Source organism: Polypterus senegalus, chromosome 3 (genome assembly GCF_016835505.1).
Source record: "Polypterus senegalus isolate Bchr_013 chromosome 3, ASM1683550v1, whole genome shotgun sequence".
In the NCBI taxonomy this organism is placed as follows: Eukaryota; Metazoa; Chordata; class Cladistia; order Polypteriformes; family Polypteridae; genus Polypterus; species Polypterus senegalus.
Window position 1 is genome coordinate 110,296,765 of NC_053156.1, and position 23,257 is coordinate 110,320,021.

General features: G+C 36.8%; 1 protein-coding gene across 3 annotated transcripts in view; it reads right to left on the reverse strand.

Annotated features, from left to right (window-relative positions):
* Positions 1 to 23,257, reverse strand: part of esr1 (estrogen receptor 1) — a 286,150-nt gene that overhangs the window by 143,261 nt on the left and 119,632 nt on the right. For all 3 annotated transcript variants that reach the window (XM_039747800.1, XM_039747799.1, XM_039747798.1), the window contains one exon: positions 14,426 to 14,542. In XM_039747800.1, the coding sequence (XP_039603734.1) occupies positions 14,426 to 14,542 (117 nt within the window). The remainder of the gene's footprint in view (positions 1 to 14,425; positions 14,543 to 23,257) is intronic.

Sequence of the window (23,257 nt, forward strand, 5' to 3'; positions counted from 1 at the left end):
ACAAGAAAATTATTAAATTTGGCCATGTTTCTGATACAGCTTTATAAATGTTCTTATATGGACTTTGGATTTAATAACAAATGCTGACCAGGGAACTGTGCAGTTTTTCGTAGAAAAGAAGACAATGTAATGCAAAAGTATTGCACCATTTGTAATGTATTACAAACATTGTGGTAAGCTGCTATATACCATACTATGTAATTATAAATAATATATTACTTAAAAAAAGTTCCCTAGCACTGCTCTTCACCTTGGAAAAAGAAAAGCAACAAATGGTAGGCAAAGACTAACTCATGACTAATCAAGTCATTGTATGCTACCAATATTATGAACATTAACTTAATATAAACTGATTTTTACTCTTCTGACAGTTATACTTTGATGAGCATATTTGCCATGAACTTTCACAAGATGACATTTATTGGGATTCACGTTGTGATGCAAGTAGTAATGCAGTGATTTTTTTCATTCCAACAGATGGAACATTGCAAACGTTAACACTGCTGTTAAGAATCCTACACCAAATGCTGTATGAATGGGGCAACAGGCCATATATTTTAATAAAGGAAAATAAAAAAAAAATGTAAAATGAAGAAAGATAGAGGGGTACTACTCTAATCCAGGTCCATTAAATATTCTATTGATCTGCAGAGCAGGAATAAATTGTGTAAATAAAAAACAAAATTGATCAACAGCTATAAGTAGGAGATGGAGGAAAGTGTGCTTCCAGATAAGGCCAGTTCAAGGAAAAGAGCTTTCAAATTAACACTCTGATGAACTTGTCAATCATTTTGAAGCAAGAAGTGATGTCAGATATGAATAAAGATACATGAAAAAAGCACTTCAGACAGAAATTAACTGCCTGAAGAGTAAAAGGAAGGATTGGAAAGAGATGCTGCAAAGCGTACAAATAAAAATAAATGTCACCGATGAAGAAGAAGGCAGCAGACGAGACAGTCAAACATAATTACAACGTGCAAATGAGTCCGAAGACATGAAAATCCCCACACTTGAGGCAGATGCAACAAAAAAGGAACAGTGAAACTCTGCATCAGTGTTCAAAACAATTACAATGGGATGCCAGATATTATCGATTGTGAGCACAAATCTCATTCAACCAGGATCAGTGACCCTAAGAAATTCAGCAGAATTTACATTATGAAATGGAATTAATTCAGGGCATTACTGTGTTGTCATGGATCTCTGTTGTGAATACCAATTGATACTTCAGCATTTCGATTTAAATGTTAGAACAACAGTCCACGATTTATGGTAGACCAAGCCAGCTGGTATATTATGAAATGTTTTGGCAGGTCCTGGTCGGATAGATCTTGGTTTGTCTTTTTAAAAGAACCTCAGACCTCCCTAGTTTTATTTTTCCCAGATGATGTATTCTTTTTCCCTCCTCATTTGCTTCCTTATCTTTCCTTAATACACTGTACTTACATATTACCATCAATTCACCAAAAATTGTTAGTTTTAGTTGCCTTAAGTACATAAATAAAATGTGCATGTGCATTTTGCATTGTATGCCATTTTCAGACAACACTCTTTCAACTTTCCTGGCTTAAAGATTCAAATTCAGCAACTTAGATACTTTAATATTTACCATAATTAACCTGACCTTATATATTGTATCTTGCATATCATTTGACAGTGCTCTGCTGTTACAGTGTGTTTTCATGCTGACAGTACCTGAAGGAAATTGAAGGATTTTATACACTTGAGAAAATAAGAATGGACAGAAGAAGATGAATATGGATATTTAGACTGGTTGTTCAGTCTTTGAGGAGAGAAGATAATGAGGCCAAGTTTGGTAAATAAAATGGTGAAGTTTCCAATACAGTGACTTTGAAGCCATGTCATTAAAAGAAAAATGACTATTGTCGAAAAGTCAAATGCAATATTTTTCAGTACAACATTTTTAGCATCTATGACCAACGGGTGGATTGTGGTCACAAGAATTTTTAGTAAGGTTTTAGGCCACTGAAAGTTGTAGATTCTTGGTTGCTATCAGAAGGCGTATTCCATTATGTACGAGAGAGACAAGTGGTCCAGTACATCTGCCTGGAGTTTTAATAGCACTAGTAGGTGGTAGCTTCATTATACTTAATTGGGACACAGAACACAATTTCAAAGTAGGTTCTAACAACTCCAGAACTATGTTTGAAAGTGATTCATGCAATGCCTTTGAGAGGTGTTAGGGAAACTGTGGACCTCAAAAAACACAATAGAAAAGACTGTCTGGTGTTTGAGGAAGAAAACTTAGAGCAACAGTAATGGCAGTTGTGTTAGTAGAATGGGGGTATAAGATAGATAATGAGAGAGCCTCAGGGTTCAGGAAAAAAGGAAATATGTTACCATTACCATTTTATTATCACTAAAGCATTATCAGGTGGCTCAGATGTGTCTGTTTTATATTGTTGGCATTTTATTTGTAAAGAAGCCATTTTTTTATATTACTGTACATCCCGGCCAAGGTTTTGTCCCTTATTTTATATGAGCAAACGGCATATCAAAGCAAACAGAAAGGCACCATCATTATTCATTCAGTTAACTTCCATACATTTTCAAATCATAATCAAAGATGAAATCTGTTATTTTTAGGTTTGATTTGATAGGATGTAGGATGTAGTTGTTCATATTTAGGCAATGACTGCTACATTTACTAAATACATATTCAGTCACAGCCACTAATCTTTGAGATGATAAATCCAGCTACACAAAAAAGTAAACACCATTCTTCAGGTTTATTTGTATTAGGCAAAACGAAATACATTAATTCTGATATGCCACAACTAGGTTATGAAATGCAAAGCATTAAATATTGTGCAAAGGTAAGGTTACTGAACATATCTCTGTGGTGCAATATTTTGCATTTCAACACCACTAAGACAAAGCATCCTGACTCAATAAAGAAAAAATATTCATCTCTGAAATCTGTTTTTCCAACACTGGCTCCCAGCATAAAGTGAAAGTGGATAGAACAATGGTCTGGCACAACCCACTGAATTCACTGAAACTGTGTATCACTCATCAATGTCAAACTCTTTAGGAATGTGTGAGGTAAATGAAGACAACCTATATAGACAAAGAGAGAACATGCACACTCCACAAAGACAGTGACCAGACCCAGAATCCAACCCCTCAATCTGCACACCCAAGTTGTGGCGCACACACACCCTCACATATCCAAACATACATCTACACACACAAATAATCAACACATGGAATTGCTTCATTACTTTTGTCTTTGTTATACTCTCCCAAATGAAAGAAGAAAATTGAGGATTATCATAAAGTTTCTGACAAGATAGCTTCAAAGCAGTAATAGTGACATCAAAGGAACACCTTATTATATCTGTTGATCACTAAGTGTAGAAAATAAAAGGTTTTACTCCTTTTCACCCTTTCTTACTGTCATGTTTCTCCCCTGACTGTGGTTCACAGTGGTATTTCTGGTATGTTTTGTCTAATTTTGAATCATTTGTTTGTATTAATGTTTCTTTTGTTTATTATTTATATTTTTATTTATGTTTATTTGTAAAGCGAACTGGCCTTTATGTCCCTTGTGTTTCATGGGTGGTTTCACTAAGGGGTGGGTCCACCTGTCAATCACTGCCAGAAACGGCCCTCCACCCTATTTATGGTATGGTCCTCCATAGTTCCTGACAGTTCATTTCAAACACACTAGGAAGTGGAGAGTTTCTTGCATTTACTGTGCCTTTGCTATTGCCTTTTGTGCTTTCTGGATTTATGAACCTGTTCTTTGTTTTTAAACTATGTCTTTGGATTTGCATTGAGTTAATCTGACGTAATCTTTTTGATTATTTCCTGCTTTCTGTTTACTGGTTTTTGTGACTTCCGCCACTGTTTTAAAAATTCTGATGTCTGTTTTTCGTATTAGGATTTGTTTGCTAAGAACTGCCTTTTTCTCAATATGTTTTTCCTCCTTTTTGATATTTTCGAGTACTAAGGGGCTTTGCCCCCTTCTTGCTTCGCTCGCCAAGCCCCAGGTGGGCGCTACGCACTAGCCACTTCACAGCTCTGCCACTCGCGTATGGGGAAGCGGATGTACAATTTAAACAAATTATTACTTTCATGGGAATTATTACATATGCGTAACAGACCTAACTATTTTACATTACAGCGAGTAATTAACCATAATAAAAATAGTACAACATAATAAATTATGTTTCATTAATTGTGATATTAAAACACAAATACTTTTTAAACACTTTTACTGTAAAACTTCAGTAAAAACAATATTTGGAATTAACATTTCATCAATATCGCATTGAATTTTGATTCCGTGTTTGGGGTTACATTGTAAAAACGCAACGTATAACTGCCCGTAATTGAATATCGTTTCTTTCTCTCTAATAAATAAACCGACTTTTTCAAATGTTTGTCCCTGTGATTTGTTAATTGTCATAGCAAAAGCTATTCTAACGGGAAACTGTACATGTTTTAATATGAATGGCATATCAAGATCTCCTTTGGTGTCAAATGTTATCCGCGGAAGATGTACTACATTACCTTTCTTGTCGCCTGTTAAAGTTTGCTACAATAACATTACAATACATCCTTCTTTCAACAGTAATTCGGCCAGTGGAAGACCGGATGGTGTTAATGGTTGTAGATATTGTAAGTTGATGTTTTCATCTTTCACACCATCACCTCCAACTGTTTCAGCATAGTCTATCGATACACATTTAACCAATTTGCCGTGTAACCAATCGCCAATTTTCACGTTAATTCGTTTGACATTGTTTCTTGGTATTAGGATTGCCCATGTACTCATTTTTTCTGTTGATAACCTTTCAGGATGAAATTCTTCAATAAGATTTGAACATAGTAACTCTTCTTTTATTAGGAACTTAAAGTGAGGAAAACGTAAAAATTTCTAAGAGCTTAGAGTGCAGGAACTGTGTCTGACAAAAGCATTCACATGAATGAGAGGTGAGAGGACCGTGGGCGTGGGCCATTAACCATAAAAGGTTGAGAGGAGGAAGGGACTTGATAAAATCTCTTGGTAATAGTTTTGTCTTGTAGGACTTGAAAAAATCGCTTGGCAATACTCTCATCTCAAGATTTTCCTTTATAGTAGAGACATTTTCCAATTACAGTATTGCAGTTTTTGCTAATAAGTCTTCTTTTATACAGATTCTGGTGGGATGTGTCTCTGTACAAGCCAGAGTTTTATGGTTCTCCCTCTTGTGAGACAAATTTTGAGATATTTAAGATCGTTCTTTGCATTTTGAACTTTAAAAGCCTGTTCCCCATTTTGGGGCTTAGACAGGTCTGAAACCTTCCAGTTTCATAGGGTCAGGTTCCCCTAGGGTGAGACTTATTTTTGGCAAGACCAAATAAGTTTTTAGATTGTTGTCTGTGGGCCATTTTGAAGGCTTTGCCTATTTTTGCTCTTCCAGTGTCAGAATCATAACAATATGATTTTTTTCTCTTAAACATTTCCTCAAATACAATCAAGGTCTACTTTGCATAGCCCCTTCTCGCTACATTGACAGTGAAATACAGTATTAGATGCATGTTAGCATCAAAAAAAGAAACCTGACTATCTATTGTCACATTTTCATACATTGAAGAGTCATCCATGAATGTGCCACCTTCCAGTATTGTGCTCTTCACATGCAACTTGCCCCGTATACTTGTGGCATTGACTCTTTTCTCCAAATGGAAGCTAGTACAGGCTTTATACTAATTACTCTAAGTTGCATAAAAACACTGTAATGCCAATCCTGGTGATTTTATATAGGGTTACCTAACCAAAATCATGAACCCAGAGTGTGGGGTGATTATAGCACTGACTATTTTTCCCTATTACATTCTGTGTTGTTATATTTTACATAGCCTAAGGAATGTGATTCATGCCAATGGGGAAGCGTGGTTTGTATGGTCTAGTGTGCATGTAAGAATTCCACTGTACTTTGCATACATAACAATACATTTGAAAAGAACGTATTATACTACATTGGACTTTTTATCAAAGATAGATAGATGGATGTATTTTATTTGTCCTTAAGGGGAAATTAGAACTTTACAGAAGCTTGAGCGAGAGAAAGAGATATTTATAAATAATATATAAATAATAAAACAAACAATCCCCTAAACACACATATAAATTTCTGGCTTGGATACTGGGGAACTGCTGCAATCAAAAACAGGGCTACAGGTGGCAGGAACATTGTCAGACCTGTCCAGATGTTCATTTGAAGGTGCTAACATTTGAATAATGCAAGTCCAGCTGTTGTGTCTGAAAAAGGAAAATGCTGTTGGATGTTGATTTAGAATTGCTCATCATTCTGTTGCTGAATTTAAAAATAAACATCAACAGGATGATGTAGTCACTACTAGGCAGTAACATGGACAAATTCAGTCAGTTTTTCAAAGTGTGGATCACACTTTACAGCTTTTATTGAAATGTGCTTGCATCTCCTTCATAAGTCTCCAGACCATCTCCTGCTTTTACCGGTCTGTCTGATCATATCAGATGAAAACTGTCCTGCATTAAATAGCATCCCAAATACATTTGAGCTGGTTCTCTGCAATAAACAAATGGCAGTGCCAGGAGCAGTCCGTGACTCGCCATGCCACATAAAAGTTTGTCCAACTTATTTAAAAGCAATAGAACATTCCACATTTAAAGAGATAAAACAGTATTTCTGAAAGAGCCATGGTCACCTCAACGTCAATACTAAGCTCACAATGCTAATCATCACATCATATCATGTGCACACATGATAAAAAAATAAATATTGAGAAAATGAAAAGGGCAGATTATGTGATAGAGCCAAATCATGATGAAACAGGCTAAAGTGCCACAAGCGAATTATCCAATTTTATTGCACATGCTGAGTTGCTTTTGCTACGAATAGGGTAATAAAAGAACCAAGAACAATGTCTTTGAGAGAGATAAAGAAATTAGTAATTTTCTCAGAAGACATTTACTCCAGCTTATAATATGATGAGGCAGTTCTTAGCTGTGAATTATAGCAATTTTAAATCAGCTTTTTAATAATCATTTATAGCCTCACTGAATACCTTAACAGGCACTGTTCCCATGTTAATATAGAATGATGTAGCAATATCTATGTGTCACTTCCCTGCTGCAAATGCTTTACGTGGTCCATGACTGAAATAACTAGAGCGCCATCAATTTTTCAGATTTCTCTATGAGCCTCTTCAGCAAATGTAGTGAAAGACTGAGTAATTGTAAGTGTGGAATTTTTTCAGGGATTGTTGCCTAATTGTCTACAGAATGGAGATAACAGTTTACATCATGCATTAGTATTCAATAATGTCAATAATAGCCCTTGGAGGTGACCTTTCAAGGTGGAAAAGTAAATGCTAGAAAAATCATGCTAGTCTCGCTGAAAGGGTGCCACAGAGGTAGATGAGCCGTGAACGGGCTTTATCCTGGCTACACTTTCATGAAAAACATTCTTACTCAGTCATTTTCCTGATGGTATGCATATGAACAGTAATATTTAACATATTAACTGAGATCAGAAGATCCCTGGATATAACTCTTGGGCTCTTTTTGATTTTTCAGAGAGTCATACTAGTTGATTTTCAGACTGATGACCATCTTGAATGTTCTCAATTTGTAGTAATGTTTGTCACTGTAGAATGATAAACTTCTAATTGTTCAGAAATGCCCTTCATCATCATCAAGCCCTTCCGTGAGAATCCTAAATCCAAAGAGGACTGTTTCATTTATGTTAGGTAGAATGCCCAGAGGGGACTGGGCGGTCTCATGGTCTGGAATCCCTACAGATTTTATTTTTCTCCAGCCATCTGGAGTTTTTTTGTTTTTTCTGTCCCCCCTGGCCATTGAACCTTAGTCTTATTCGATGTTAATTAATGTTGATTTATTTTGTTTTATAATTGTGTCTTTCATTTTTCTATTCTTTAATATGTAAAGCACTTTGAGCTACTGTTTGTATGAAAATGTGCTATATAAATAAATGTTGTTGTTGTTATAATATTTCCCAGAATAATGGGGAACAAGAATAATTAGAACTGCAGAGTGTGGTTGATTTTTTTTTTATATATAATTTAATATATGGTTAGTCCCCAAGGGGAATTTATCTTTTTGCATGACATTTTGAGAGAAATTTTAAGGTTAGGGGCCTTGCTAAAGTGCCCAATGGAACAGGTTTCCTACTGGAAATAATGGGATTGTATTCATGCAGGGGATGTTAGCTCCCTTGTTTTAATGAGTTCTTTTGTAATTGCGGCGTGTTACATAACCCGAAAACTATATACTGTAGCTATAATATAAAAGGCGATACCTCTCCCTTTGTGATACGACTGTAAGAAATCACATAGGAGAAATAACTTAGCTTTGTTTAATGACGGCTTACACTGCATAACAGATGAAGGAAGCCAATGGCAAGAACCCAGTTCGGGAGTGGGGGCCCGATGTGTAGAGTCTGCGATTTTCGTGGTGTGGTGGAAGGCTTTTCAGGATTGGATGACGTTAACTTTCATCCATCCATCGGCTTCAAAGGTGTGCCGGGCAATGTTCCAATGTTCTTTCTTCATGCGCAAGCCCCCACTTAGGAGAATCATGCCATTCCAAGGCAAAAGAGGATGCAGTTTCATGCTGACTTTGACAGACAAAAAATAGTATACAACAGTCCTCAGTCTGACTGCCCATTTCCCAGTTGTCTCTGTCTGTCTTGCCTGCTTGCCTAGCAGTTCTATATGATGAGCCCCTGTGTTAGATCTGGCTCTCTGTCAACTGTGCATGTGAGTAGAAAAAGGCAGATTTATAAAATATATTTGCACAGAGCACAGTGACATATTAAACTTATACACTTATTACAGAGATTTGTAAATATGATATTTTTAATCTAAAAATTGCCAATGACAAAGAAAAACACAATACTTACTTTGTGACTCAATCCTTGCAGACAAAAATGTTATGGCTCATTCTTATTCATTTGTAAAATATACCATGGTCTTTTTTGTGCGTCACTTAATTTATCCACAGTCTACTAAGAGCACTTAACTGTGCTGTGGCCCTTAATGTGGGCAGAGTACATGGCAGAATGGGTATCTGGATGTACATTGATTACAGAAAGCTTTTACATTGTGTTAATCCTTTAGTTTCAAATGTGTCTGCTTGTTGTGTATATGCATGCACTTAGGGGAATGTTCACTATGTGTTTTTTTCAGCATTACAGTATGAGGGATTGTTTTAATGTTTCTTGAGCACAGTGGCCTTCTGAATTATTGAGTTACATTTGGTAGTAGACAAACAACAGAACCTACATTTCAGTTCTTAAAAGTAAACTTTACGGTTCTTAATGAATAAAGTCAGAAAAGAAGAATATTCTTTAAAGTGCACTACAGCTATTGTCAATTAAAGCCAATAATATATCAGTATATTACAATATTTTCAATATTCTTAGACTGCACAATTCTGAAATTCAGCTGTAAAATACAATATACGTGACCCTGTATTCGGATTCAGCGGGTTAGAAAATGGATGGATGGATAGTACCAGTCAGTAGTGTATAGTATGCAAAGCAGGGCCTACACTTGGGCTAGGCCTCTGTCTGTTGTGGAGCCAACTCACAAACAAGTTTGCATGGAGCCAATTTAGAACACGTCAGGGCACACTCATGTACACACTCACATGATACCGATCAACCTAACATGAATGTCTTTAGGATAACAGAGGAAAACAGGAGTACATGGAAAACACTCAATGTAGGAATAGGATGAACATGCAAACTAGATTCAAAGTCAGAACACTGTATCCATGAGGCAGCAGTACAAAACACTGGGCCACTAAGTAGCCTTTGTAAAATTATATGCATGTTAAATATGTACTGTGCATTTACAGCTGTAAAGCTACTGGTAAAATCCAATAACGGATACTACAGAAGATAAGTTCTTCCAAATAACAACTGGCTGATACTTGGTTGCCAGAAGTACTTATGACAAAAGTTAAAGACAGGTAAAAAAGCATAATATCTAGAACAGTAGACAGGTACATTTAAAGAGCAGTCAACAAAAACATAAAGATGAGAGTTGGGCACAATGACAACAAAAAATAACAACTTCAAAGTCCAGTCAAGGGTGAAAAATCAGTAACAAAGTAGGTGAACCAAGGAGAATTTGTGAATACTTAACAAGTTCAAGATTGAGGACAGAGAAAAACCCAGAACTGAATAATTGTAAGTGGAAGTTATTAAGCCTAATTAGCAAACTATTGTAGGTGTGGGATGATCAAATTTATGGAGTAAACCTTTGCATAGCAACAAAAGATCTTCAACTAGCACCTTAAATTTCTTTCCTAATTTAAGTGTACAACAATATATCCTTAAAGGATAGGTTATGTATTTGTCAAGGTTATGTATTTGTCAAGTAAAATATGTTAATTTGCCACATGAAATTTTTCTCTAAAGTGAAGCATTTTTTATAAATTTTAAAAAATTCCTAGCTTGCTATTGCACTTTAAAATAGAGGTGATGGGAACCAGGGTTCAATGTGAAAACAAAAGCCGTAAATCTTACAGAATACAATTTTTTAAGCCAAGAGTTTAATGAAGTATTGATCCGCATCTTGCGGTAGTACACATATTGTGAAATAGCGTATCCATAGAAAGGAAAAAAAAGCAAAAAAGAAAACATTTTTATGAGATTCATCCATCCATTTTCCAACCCACTGAATCCAAACACAGGGTCATGGGGTTCTCCTGGAGCCAATCCCAGGGCACAAGGCAGGAACCAATCCTGGGCAGGGTGCCAACCCACCACAGGACACACACAAACACACCAAGCACACACTAGGGCCAATTTAGAATTGCCAATCCACCTAACCTGCATGTCTTTGGACTGTGGGAGGAAACCCATGCAGACAGGGGAAGAACATGCAAACTCCACGCAGGGAGGACCCGGGAAGTGAACCCAAGTCTCCTAACTGCAAGGCAGCAGCGCTACCACTGCGCCACCATGCCACCCTTTATGAGATTCAGCCCTTTTTAAATGGAAACTGACTGTGCACTTCACCTCACTACTCTTCTTCCTTCCCATGTTTCACCAGTATATACTTTAAAATACTCTCTCAGCTCTGTTACCGGCATAACTTAATGTTAATGTACTTATTATTGATTCCATCCATCCATCCATTTTCTAACCCGCTGAATCCGAATACAGGGTCACGGGGGTCTGCTGGAGCCAATCCCAGCCAACACAGGGCGCAAGGCAGGAACCAATCCAGGGCAGGGTGCCAACCCACCGCAGTATTATTGATTCCCAGATGTCAATTACCATCTATTTTCTGTAGGCATACATAATAAGCTACATACCAGGAAAAATGGGTGTGGATTTAATTTACTTCACAGCACAAAAAAGATAAATCAATTTTTGTAACTGACATATATTACTGACACCTTTGCAGTATTTAGCATTAAAGCATGTAATCCTCCGCTGTTAAATACACTGACTGATAGCAATTAATCTGAAAATACACTGGGAGAAAATGCAAACCCTAGTCCTTTGAGATAGGAATGCCAGCTCTGCACTACCACACTTCCTATCTTAAAAACTAAATGTATATCTAGAATGTCTGTTCTGTTCTTCTCACATAATTGCACACAACAAGCATGCTGAACCACTCTATTACTAGCTGTCACTAGACTAATGTGCAATGTGCACTATGTTACAGTAGTTTTAGGTGAAATAATCAGTATTAATTGCAAAATAAAGCAATACATGTTTCTGAGCAGCAGGAATGGGTTTCCGCATGATTCAGTATATCTGTTAGTATTAGGGGTGCTCCTGGGGTAAATGTCAAAACCCTACCCACAAGGGCTACTGGGAGCAGACAAATAAACAGAAAATGTATCTTTATTTCTAGAAAATAATACTAATACTCTGTGATAAAAAGAATTATTTCCAGTTTACTTTTGTTTTCACAAGCATGCTTCGGTAACATGGGTGGCGCATTTTCTTAAATTAAATATTTTGCTGCTTCAAAGTGGACAGATTCATAAATTTCAAGGCTTTTGTTTTCACATTGGACCCCTGTGTGCTTCATTTGCATTTTAAAGTGTAAGAACTGTAAAGGACATTTTTAAAATTTATAAAAAAAATGCTTCATTTTAGAACATAGTTTCATTAGGAAAAATTAATATATACCGTGATTGTTGAAGAAATAACTTTGACGTGAAAAATACTAACTGTATTCTTTAAGTCATTACATCTTTGCTCTTTCAAAGTCTGTCTCATAAACTGGAACAATATCAAGTCAAGTCAAGTTGGGGAGCATGCACTGGTACAGCACGTTGTCACACCCACCACATGGCGAAACAGCTCGGAATCCCGTTTGGCAACCCCTCCAGGCAGACACATGGTACAGTCCCACCCTCCAGAAATTACCCTCTATCTACTACAGCTAGGTGTTACGTGGGCAATCCCCAACAATGAGGATCCTGTGAGCTGAATCACCCTCTGGGAATGGCACCACATGACCGTAGTGCTGTAACTGATGCTCCCTTACAATGCAGGTAATGTGCCTCATTCGGGACTCCATGATCAATCGCTCATTCAACACAAAGTGAAGCCAGTGGTACCCAAGAATTTTCCGGAGAGATACAGTACCAAAGTAGTACAGTCTTTGTCTCAGGTCACTGGATAGTGTCCATGTCTCACAACCATATAGCAAGACAGGAAGCACCAGGACTCTAAAGACTTGGACCTTCGTCCTTTTGCATAGATATTGGGAGCGCTACACACCCTTTTCCTCATGACCCCACCTGCTCCCCCATTCCATCTATTGACTTCATAGGAAGAGTCACAAGAGACATGAATGTCACTGCCAAGGTAAGTAAAACTCTTGACAAGGTCGACACTCTCTCTGCAGACAGACACACTGCTGATGGCTGTGCCTAAGAGGTCATTAAATACCTGGATCTTAGTTTTTATCTAGGACACTCGCAAGCCCAGGCACTCAGACTCCTCGCTAAGTCTCTTGAGAGCCCCAATCAGAGCCTCCAATGACTCAATGAAGATCACAGCATTGTCAACAAACTCAAGATCAGTGAACAATATTACAGTACTCTCAGTATTTAAATCCAGGTCTTATTATTTTATTATTTAGCAAACTCATGTTAACTAAGCTGACCCATTTAAATACGCAACGGGAGATCTGAAAATCAAAAGTATACCTTTATATGAAGGATTTTGGAGTAACAGTGGACTCAACACTATCATCTTCCAGACAGTGTTCAGAAGCCATTAAGAAGGCGAACAGAATGTTAGGTTATATAGCACGATGTGTGGAGTTCAAGTCCAAGGAGGTTGTGCTCAAGCTTTATAATGCACTGGTAAGGGCTCATCTGGAGTACTGTGTGCAGTTTTGGTCTCCAGTCTACAAAAAGCAGCATTAGAAAAAGTCCAGAGTAGAGCGACTAGGCTTATTCTGGGGCTACAGGGGATGAGTTATGAAGAAAGCTTAAAAGAGCTGAGCCTTTTTAGTTTAAACAAAAGAATATTAAGAGATTAAGAGGAGAAAGTGTTAAAATTATGAAGGGTATTACTACAGTTGACCATCACTGTTATCTTAAAATGAGTTTATCAAGAACACAGGGACACAGTTGGAAACTTGTTAAGGGTAAATTTCACATAAACATACCTGCTTCTCAGGTACAAAACTGTAAAACAGCTTCATAAAAATTGATAAAACACAGGATTTTATTTTTCCTGGCTGCTCTTTTTTATTGAACAACTATAGAATCATTAAAAGTGTTTATCTTACCTGGTAATTCTTTTGGATAATTGATACTTTTAATTTCTTATCTTTGTGTCCATTTTTGTATAAGATATTAGTACTGTTGTTGTGGTCACTTTTAAGCCATAGTAAAAGAACTACAAATTGGATGGCAAGTTACTAAGTTATAAACTAAGTGTGTTTTTGAAGTTTTTACTAAACTCTTATTTATTACAGTTGCATTTGTCCAAATTTCTACCCTGGTGGACGGCCAAAAAAGTACATTTTCTCTGGAAATAGTGACTTTAATGTGCAAACAATAAAAATGTGTGTGTTCTGTTTCAATAATAGTGATCTGGCTATTTCAAATGTTTGAATTAAATCATTTGTCTTGACTGATAGGTTTATAGGCATAATAAAAGTAAGCAAATAATGAAAAAGCTAACTTGGCCAGAAGGATCTTATTGTGTTAAAGCACTGGCTTCAAATATGGGTGAATAGCTTGTTCCAGAACCGACTGAAATTTAAAACAAATGCAACATCTAAGCTGCTATTAAATTCGCTGTGACAGGTTTGTGAAGCTTCAGCTATGCTTTTTTGGGAGAATCTTTCAAATAAAAAGTTTAAAGCAAACTGTAAATTGAATAAGGTAATAATACAGTATCTTCAAGTTCCATACCTCCCTTCATCATTCCCACTTCATAGCACTTTCGTAAACGACAGGCCTGGCAACTTTTCCTCCTGTTCTTGTCAATGGTGCACTGGTTCGTAGCAGGGCACATGTAGTCGTTGTGTCCTGCAAAATGCAAAAGAACTATAAGGTGAAGACATATTTACAGAGATTAAACAAATCACCAAAGAGTGCAGTCCTGTCCCAGTGTCAGCTTCTGTCTTGCATGTGAAGGAAACTCAAAGTTCAAATATAAATATCATTCACAATTGTTACATGTTTCTATTTTTTTTAATATTCTTTGGATTTCCAATGCCTTGAATATTTTGTTATATTTGATTGTTCCTTATAATTAACCTTGTACCAACTTTTCCTTAAAAGGTCCTTCATCATTATGGTGTAGCTTTGTATTAACCCATCACAGGACTTTCAAGAAATGTATATTAGTTAGAGACAGGTGGATTCATTGAACTAATTGTATAAATTCAAAAAGCACATTTTTGCACCAAAATCTTAGTCCTATTTATAGTATCAGGAAGTAATGCTGTGAAGATTTTTATGCAAGACATTACCACCTAAAAACATCCAGGCAATGGCAGTCTTGTTGGAAACCCATTGTTGATGAAAGGGGTGCTTTAAAAGAAATAGAGTTAAGTAAAACAGAGGTCCTGAGAGAGGCATCTAACTAGACAATGGTGTTCCATTAGGTGAGGAAAGGTGATGTATTTCCAAGTCTTACAAATGTTCTATCTGCTCCTTCACATGGATAGAACAACCATGATATGCAGAAAACACTTAAGAATGCAAGCTGGTAGAGCAGTGTTAACAATTTGAGGAGATGTTTCACAACATACATTGTTTTCCTTGAAAAAGTAGAGCAACATTTAAATGCCACAGGACATAGTTATTTTTTCAGTTAGGTGCTTCCTTTCATTGAAGCAGTGCATGCACCTCAGTTTAATGTCACAAGATCTAATGTCAAATAAGCATCTCTGCGACAAAGATCTTTTGCATTCAATGTGGCAAAAACGTTATAGTCGAAATCTCTGTGTCATATCTAGCCGAATCCATGTGTCTTCTTTAATTCAGGCTGATGTCAACTGATTGCTCGATATTTTTGCTTAATATTATGTGGTCACTTTGTATAAAGATGGCAAAAGATAAAGGGTAGAACTCTAATGGATTTACATATTTGCTACTTTTCATTTACAACTCATTTGAAAGGAGAGGTGGAATGTTTCATTTAATTTTTATATTAAAGAGATTGACCTTGATCATGTTCTGTGTTGAGCGGCACAGTGGCGCAGTAGGTAGCGCTGCTGCCTCGCAGTTATGAGACCAGGGTTTGCTTCCCGGGTCCTCCCTGCATGGAGTTTGCATGTTCTCCCTGTGTCTGCATGGGTTTCCTCCCACAGTCCAAAGACATGCTGGTTAGGTGCATTGGCGATCCTAAACTGTCCTTTGTGTGTGTGTGCCCTGTGGTAGGCTGGTGCCCTGCAACGAGGTTTGTTTCCTGCCTTGTGGCCTGTGTTAGCTGGGATTGGCTCCAGCAGACCCCTGTGACCCTGTAGTTAGGATATAGCAGGTTGGATAATGGATGGATGGATTTTCCATGTTGTAACAAAGTAAAACGTGAATATTTCCAAGACAGAAGAATACTTTTTATAGCTATGTTAGTCTTCTTCAGTCTTCAAAAAACAAATACAGCATATCACCTACTGTATGTAGTTTGGCTCCAGGACTTTATAATGTATATTCTAGGTGAGATGTCCTAGACCAAAGGTCTAGCAACAAAGGAAATGTAAGGAAGATGGCAAGGATGCAACTATTCATTCTAAACATGAGTACACAGTGTTTTAGATGAAGATATGGCAATAAGTCCAGGGTGAAAGGTTGCTGTCTTGGCTCTGATAATGAAGAAGTCATGCATTCAAGTCTTAGTCTCAGATGTCTATGAACATGCAAACTGGACTGCAGTGTTTAAATAAAGAGAACTATGCAGAGATTACAATGAAAAAGTAACATAAAAAAACAGGTTAATGGACTTAGTTTCATTGTGAGGTTCTCCTTGGCTCATCATCTGAAATGAAAATGCACTCCTACTGCAATCTAATTTACTTGATTGATTGTACTTCATAGTGTACACTTTATTTTCTGATTTGCTTTTGTCCTCAACATAAACGTGAGTTGGTTCTAATTCATTTCATGGTATTTTATTTAATTGTTTGGTTCCTGTGAACATCAGTATTATTAACTGCTTTGAAAAATCCTTTTAAAGATGCAAATCAAGTGCAAACATTTTCTACATGTATTAAAACACAGACTGGACAAAACATATATTCAGTAAGGTCACTACCAAAACAGAATGTAGTGATCCATGAGTTTTCAGATCATATTAGAAGAAAAAGTGTTTCAGAATGTTAACTAACTCCAGTGTTTAGGATATTTTTGCATTTAAAATAGATCATGTCAACACCAAGTACCAGACCAGTAAACAGCATGTGCATAGATAATATTGGTTGTTATTTATAACACACACATTAATCTTTCAGCTTCACACTCACCCCATGATATGCGAAAGAGAAAGTCAACTGTAACATTACCATCATGCCTTCTGAAAACTCTGATATATTAAATATAATGACTAACACACATAAAAAATGCAAACCCCACTTGTAAGCAAATAGGAAAAACTGATATTTTTTAACTGCAAATGTAATTCAAATGGATTCTAGCATTTAATTTCAAAGATGTGGGTAGCAGGATTAATTACTTTTCTGTTTTGATGACTGCAACTACATAAATGTTTTACTCAGGAGAAATACATTTGATGGTTACTTTTTTACCTTCAGAATGGCACTGTGACACAGTTGTTTGAATACCCAGCTCGGTCACTCTGTGATGATGACACATGCTGCCATGTCTGCAAGGATTTTTTGTGGATTCTTCATTTTCCTCCCACAATTGGAGGTTATGTTGCATGCATTGACTGGACAAGATGTGAATGAATGTCAGTCAGTCAGTCATTGTCCAACCCACTATATCCTAACACAGGGTCATGGGGGTCTGCTGCAGCCAATCCCAGCCAGCACAGGGTGCAAGGCAGGAACAAATCCTCGGAAGGGCACCAGCCCACCACAGGGCATGAATGAATGTAATTGTTCATATTGAAGCTCCTTGAGCATGGGAAAGGTGTTATATAAATAAAATGTATTATTATTACTATTATTATTATTATTATAATAATAATTATTATTATTATTAGGTGCCATGAGGTAGGCCAAAATCCCATTCAGGGTTGATACTTGGGTTGATGCATCAATCAATTAATTTTTAGATTAAATAACAATGTTTAATATATAGTATGTGTAAACTGTGATGCTTGCAGGACATACTTTTCCTTTTTTACAATATGCATATTTATTGTTAATTAAATGAATCCACTACAGGGCACAGACAATATTCATTCACTTTCATATCCATTTCATCCAGTAATGACGCATTGACTGCTGAAGCCCATGGCATGGCAGACTTAAACATAACCACTGTTGCTGGTGAAAGTTGTCGGTCTAAAATCAATGTAAAGAAGAATGAAAACACATTTTTTGAAGGAAAATCCAGATAAGGTTAGACTCCAGATTAGAAGTGAAACAATTCACCCATATTAGCTGCTGCACCTCCATTCCTTCACCTTAAATCCTTTATTTTCATACTAACAACTATTCAAATGTTTACTTCTTCTGAATGTAGAAATGAACAGGAGGACATTTCTATAAAAGATGTTTTAATTAGTTTTCAACTGAACTGTAAAATACTAATTACATTAAATACTGAATTTAAAACATATTCTCAAATTACCAATAGTAATCAAGCATTTGGAAAGCATGTTCAGTTTTGACACAAGCTCAACTTAATATCGTCGTCTTGATCAAATTTTGTGTAGACTGAAAAATCATCCAAGACTTTCAAGCCAAACTGCATCTGATCCCATTTGGCTATCACATTTGTCACAGATTAATTTTGCACAGCAAGGGACTTGCATATGTGCCAGACGTACGAGTAGAAAATGGAAAACAAAACTGAACTGAAGCATGAGATAAAATGGTAAAAACAATAATAAAAAATATGACTCCAAGCATCATTTATCTGTTGCAAATATCCACAGACCATTTACCCATCCATCCATCCATCCATTCATCCATCCACCAATTCCTCCAATTTATTTTCTGCGTCAATTTAGTCTATTGCAGGAATGAGAACTTCAGTCTAACCTCACCCAGGACAAGACACATGGCCACACTCAAAGAGAGAAGGAATGTAGAATTGGTAATAATGTCTGCTTACCTTGCACTTCTTTGGGATTCTGAAGGAAACCTGATGCTTTGAGTGAATACAGGCCTTCGAGAGCTATATGGCAGCAGCAGAAGGTTAGGTGTGTGCTGGTCACTCTAAAGGCCAGTTAACTCTTATATATTTGAATTTGACCACCAAATTAAAAAAAAGGTTAGCTAAAGATATTATTGACTGGAAACGACACCTTTTGATTTTGCAGGTTGGAGGAATGTATGAGAAATATGTGCAGAATATAACTTTCAGTGAAAAACAACGGAAGAACACTAACACTCTGTTTGGACTGTTGTACATAACATATCTGATAAAGAGACCTTCCTTAATTTTGTTTCACGTTAAAATAAAGTAAATAATGTGATCTGGCTGACCAGAAGTGTGCAGTCCCATTGGGATAGACCCCACATTCTGATGAACCTGAAAAAGGATAAATGGGTAAGAAAATGGTGGATGTTTTCTAGATTAAGCAGTTGCAAACAGCAGTGTTTCATGTGTTATATTGTACTAAACATTGTCACAAAGCACATTTTTTCAGGAATTTCTGATTGCATGGCATAGTGATGTGAAACAAATTTAATTTCTCAAGAGTCATAATATGATGAACTGTACTGATTGATAGTCTTTAAATTTAAATGATTTTAATTTTGACTACTCCACACCAGGCCGACCCCTTGATGTGGCAGCAGGGCTTGTGCACCTTAATGATGCTCATTGCCAGATCCTCTGGAGTTTTATGCTCCTGGTAGGTTCTCCGTTGGTGAACAGGTTTGAACTGAAAGGTCTGACAAAGAATGGTTCACAATGACCCTCATGAAGGAACAAGATGAAAAACATTGTACCCAGCGTGGGATAGGGTTACACTTCTGGCACCAGGCCTGGATGAGGCGTCCTCTGGCCGGGCTCAGCATGAAACAGCAATATGGAGCTCTTGTGAGCTCACCAACTGTAAGATGAAGTGTGATGCTAAGTTGCAATACCAGTTAATGGCGGGTATAGGTGGGAAAGACCTAGATGGACTAGACCCTGGCAATGCAGACTGGTTTTGAGAACTTGAAACATTACCTCTCTTTTGGGGAAGGAGCCTGAGCAGGTGCAGTAGGAGGAAAAGTATTGGCTAGATATATAATATGGTATCATGGTATCACCTTTACACATAGCCTGGGTCCTGGAACATACTGCCATGACCCTCACCAGGAAAAACAGTTGAGAAGAAGAGATGAGATGGGATGTTTAATAAAGAGATTCTTCTGAGTTTTTAATCACATTTGCACTCAATTTGGCCCCACTTGAAAACAACTAAAGTAGTCTGAGATTACAGGTACATGCAGTAAAGATGAGAGTGTAGTAGTAATGTATGTGACAGTTTTGGCCTGAGGCACTGATTAGTCTGATACATGAGATTATGCAGTAATGCAGCATCATGGCAAGAACAATTTAATGGATGCAAGGTAATTGTACAAAAATGTAATTATTTTATTAATTACATTCAGGGGTTACGTAAAAGATTACGATATGCAAGCTTTCGAGGCAACTCAGGCCCCTTCTTCAGGCAAGATGTAATGTAATGTAATTGATTACATCTTGCCTGAAGAAGGGGCCTGAGTTGCCTCGAAAGCTTGCATATTGTAATCTTTTTAGTTAGCCAATAAAAGGTGTCATTTTGCTTGGCTTTTCTCTACATTCATAATGGCTAACACGGTACAACAACCTAGTACTACATTCAGGGGTTACTGAAGAGATAACCTAACCTTGTAGCACTGAACAGAAGGCAAGGTCTGATTGTGGATAGTGAATTGCATGATATACTAATTCCTTTATAATCACACAAGTTAAGAGTTGATATTTAATCTAATAAGCAGATATTTTGGGATGTCCATGGAGGCCAGAGATCATGTACAAAAACAGGAAAAAAATGGAGGATGTGAAAACTCCAAATAGGCAAGATCAGACTCAGAAACTCTGTTACTCGTGACTGTAAAGCATTTAGGAGACTATGAAGTTTAAAACATTTGATGAGTAATTTGCAGAACATAGGGACCAAAATACAGAACAGTGAACTCAACTAGAAGTTCAGATTTTACTAACGTAAATAAGAGGAAAAAAGTTACAAATGAAATCACTTTTTGCTCCAAATCTTATCTCCAGTAAATAAACTGTTTGTTACCTCATAAAGCACAGGAAATTCCAATTTCAGATTGAAGAGAGATGAAAAATATGATTAAAGATTAGCTACAACTGTAAAAAGATTATCCTTGATAAGAAAAAACAACTTTGGAAACAAATTGATAAGTGTCAATACGATTTTTCAGTCACATCATCAGGTAATTACGACATTTACATGCTTGAAGTTTATTTTGTCTTTCCTAAGCAGAGACAAAACACTAAAAACAAGAATAATGAAAAAGGAATGTTCCCTCCTTGGTGGAGCTGAGCTAAATGTTATTTCTCTAGAGCACATTTTATCTATGTAGTTAAATGTACTTTTTGTCTAAAACCTAAAAAATGCCTATGGCTTGAGTCATATTCAGATTACTGCTCTTCTCTGTAGTCTGACTCAATAATTCAAGACATTTTTATGGACAGTACAAAATCTAATGAAGAAATAAAAGTGATAAAATAATGTGCAAAATAATTCACTTAATTTAAAACATTCTTACAACCAAATCCTTAAAAAGGCAGGAGCTCTTGTAAAAATATTTCTCCCTGGCGGCACAGTGGCTCTGTAGTTAAGGCAAGGCGAGAGTCCCGGGTTCAGACTCCAGTCAGGTAATTATCAATACTATGTGAAATCTTCACATTATTTATGCACGTGAATTGTTTATTTTTCTTGGTTTCTTCTTAAAAGATGTGTCAGTTTAATGAAATGCTCTTTAAATTATACTCATATGAGTGATTGAGTGTTTCATGCAATGGCCTGCCTGGCTTTTGACAAATGACCAGAGCTGCAGGGACAGACTTGAGCTCCTGCTTAACTCTGCCAGATTAAGTGGGTCTGATAAAGGAAGGATGCTCTACTCCCAAAATGTTATCACCTATCTCCTCATTTTAACAAGTCCTTTGAGGTATCCCACTACAACATTAGACATAGATTCTAGTCATAAAGCAGGTTTACTTTAATGACATCAGTTGCTAAATCTCTTATTTTCTAAGGGTTTTAAAAGTATATGATTAGGAATCACAGCAAATGACTGATTACACAATTCCTTGGTGACTTTATATGGTTTCAAATTTGTTGCTATCAAGTCATTTTGACAGTCAATTAAAGTTGAGTCCACCACAATGAGCCACAATCTCTTTTTCATTTTGGTACATCAAACACAAAACATTAAAAAGTCACCTTATACAACTGATAATAACAGGCAAGCATTGAAACTATCTACAACTCACTGATCATTCTTAATATTCCTAATATTACTTAAATAAAGATTATGACTGAAAATCCTTGGAAAAGTCATTCAGTGTAATGCAAGCTTTATTTACTTTCATACAATCATTATTTATTATATACAATATTGTGTATTAGAAGTAATACTGCTACACAACAATTTGGGAAACAATTTGTAATAAAATTTTTGAGAAGGTTGGCATCCTTCAACATCAGCAGTAAGATGCTGCAGATGTTCTACCAGAAGGTTGTGGCGAGTGCCCTCTTCTACACGGTGGTGTGCTGGGGTGGCAGCATAAAGATGAAAGACGCCTCACGCCTGGACAAACTTGTTAAGAAGGCAGGCTCCATTGTAGGATTAAAGTTGGACAGTTTAACATCTGTGGCAGAGCGACGGGCACTAAGCAAACTCCTGTCAATCATGAAGAGTCCACTGCATCCACTGAACAGTGTCATCTCCAGGCAGAGGAGTAGCTTCAGTGACAGACTTTTGTCACTGTCCTGCTCCACTGACAGACTGAGGAGATCGTTCCTCCCCCACACTATGCGACTCTTCAATTCCACCCGTGGGAGTAAATGCTAACATTACTCAGTTATTGTCTGCTTTTTTATTTTTATTTTTTCATTTTTATTACTATTTAATTTAATATTGTTTCTTTGTATCAGTATACTGCTGCTGGATTATGTGAATTTCCCCATGGGATTAATAAAGTATCTATCTATCTATAAAATACAGTCAGTCAGTCAGTCATTGTCCAACCTGTTATATCCTAACACAGGGTCACAGGGGTCTGCTGGAGCCAATCCCAGCCAACACAGGGCGTATGGCAGGAACAAATCCCGGTCAGGGCGCCAGCCCATCGCAGTACACACACATTGTGTTATAATAAAATACAAGCTGACAATGTTTTGCTTGCGTTTGTACATATTATGATGGCTCCAAAGAGCAGAGCACAATCAAAATGAAAGGAATTGTCTAAAAATAAAGTTTGAAAGGTTGCACTCAATTAAAAAAAAAATCTTATTTCACCTACAAATACATTTGTACTGCTATTAAATATTTTTCCAGTTTCTGATTTGCTCCATTACTCTGAATTACACTGAATAAG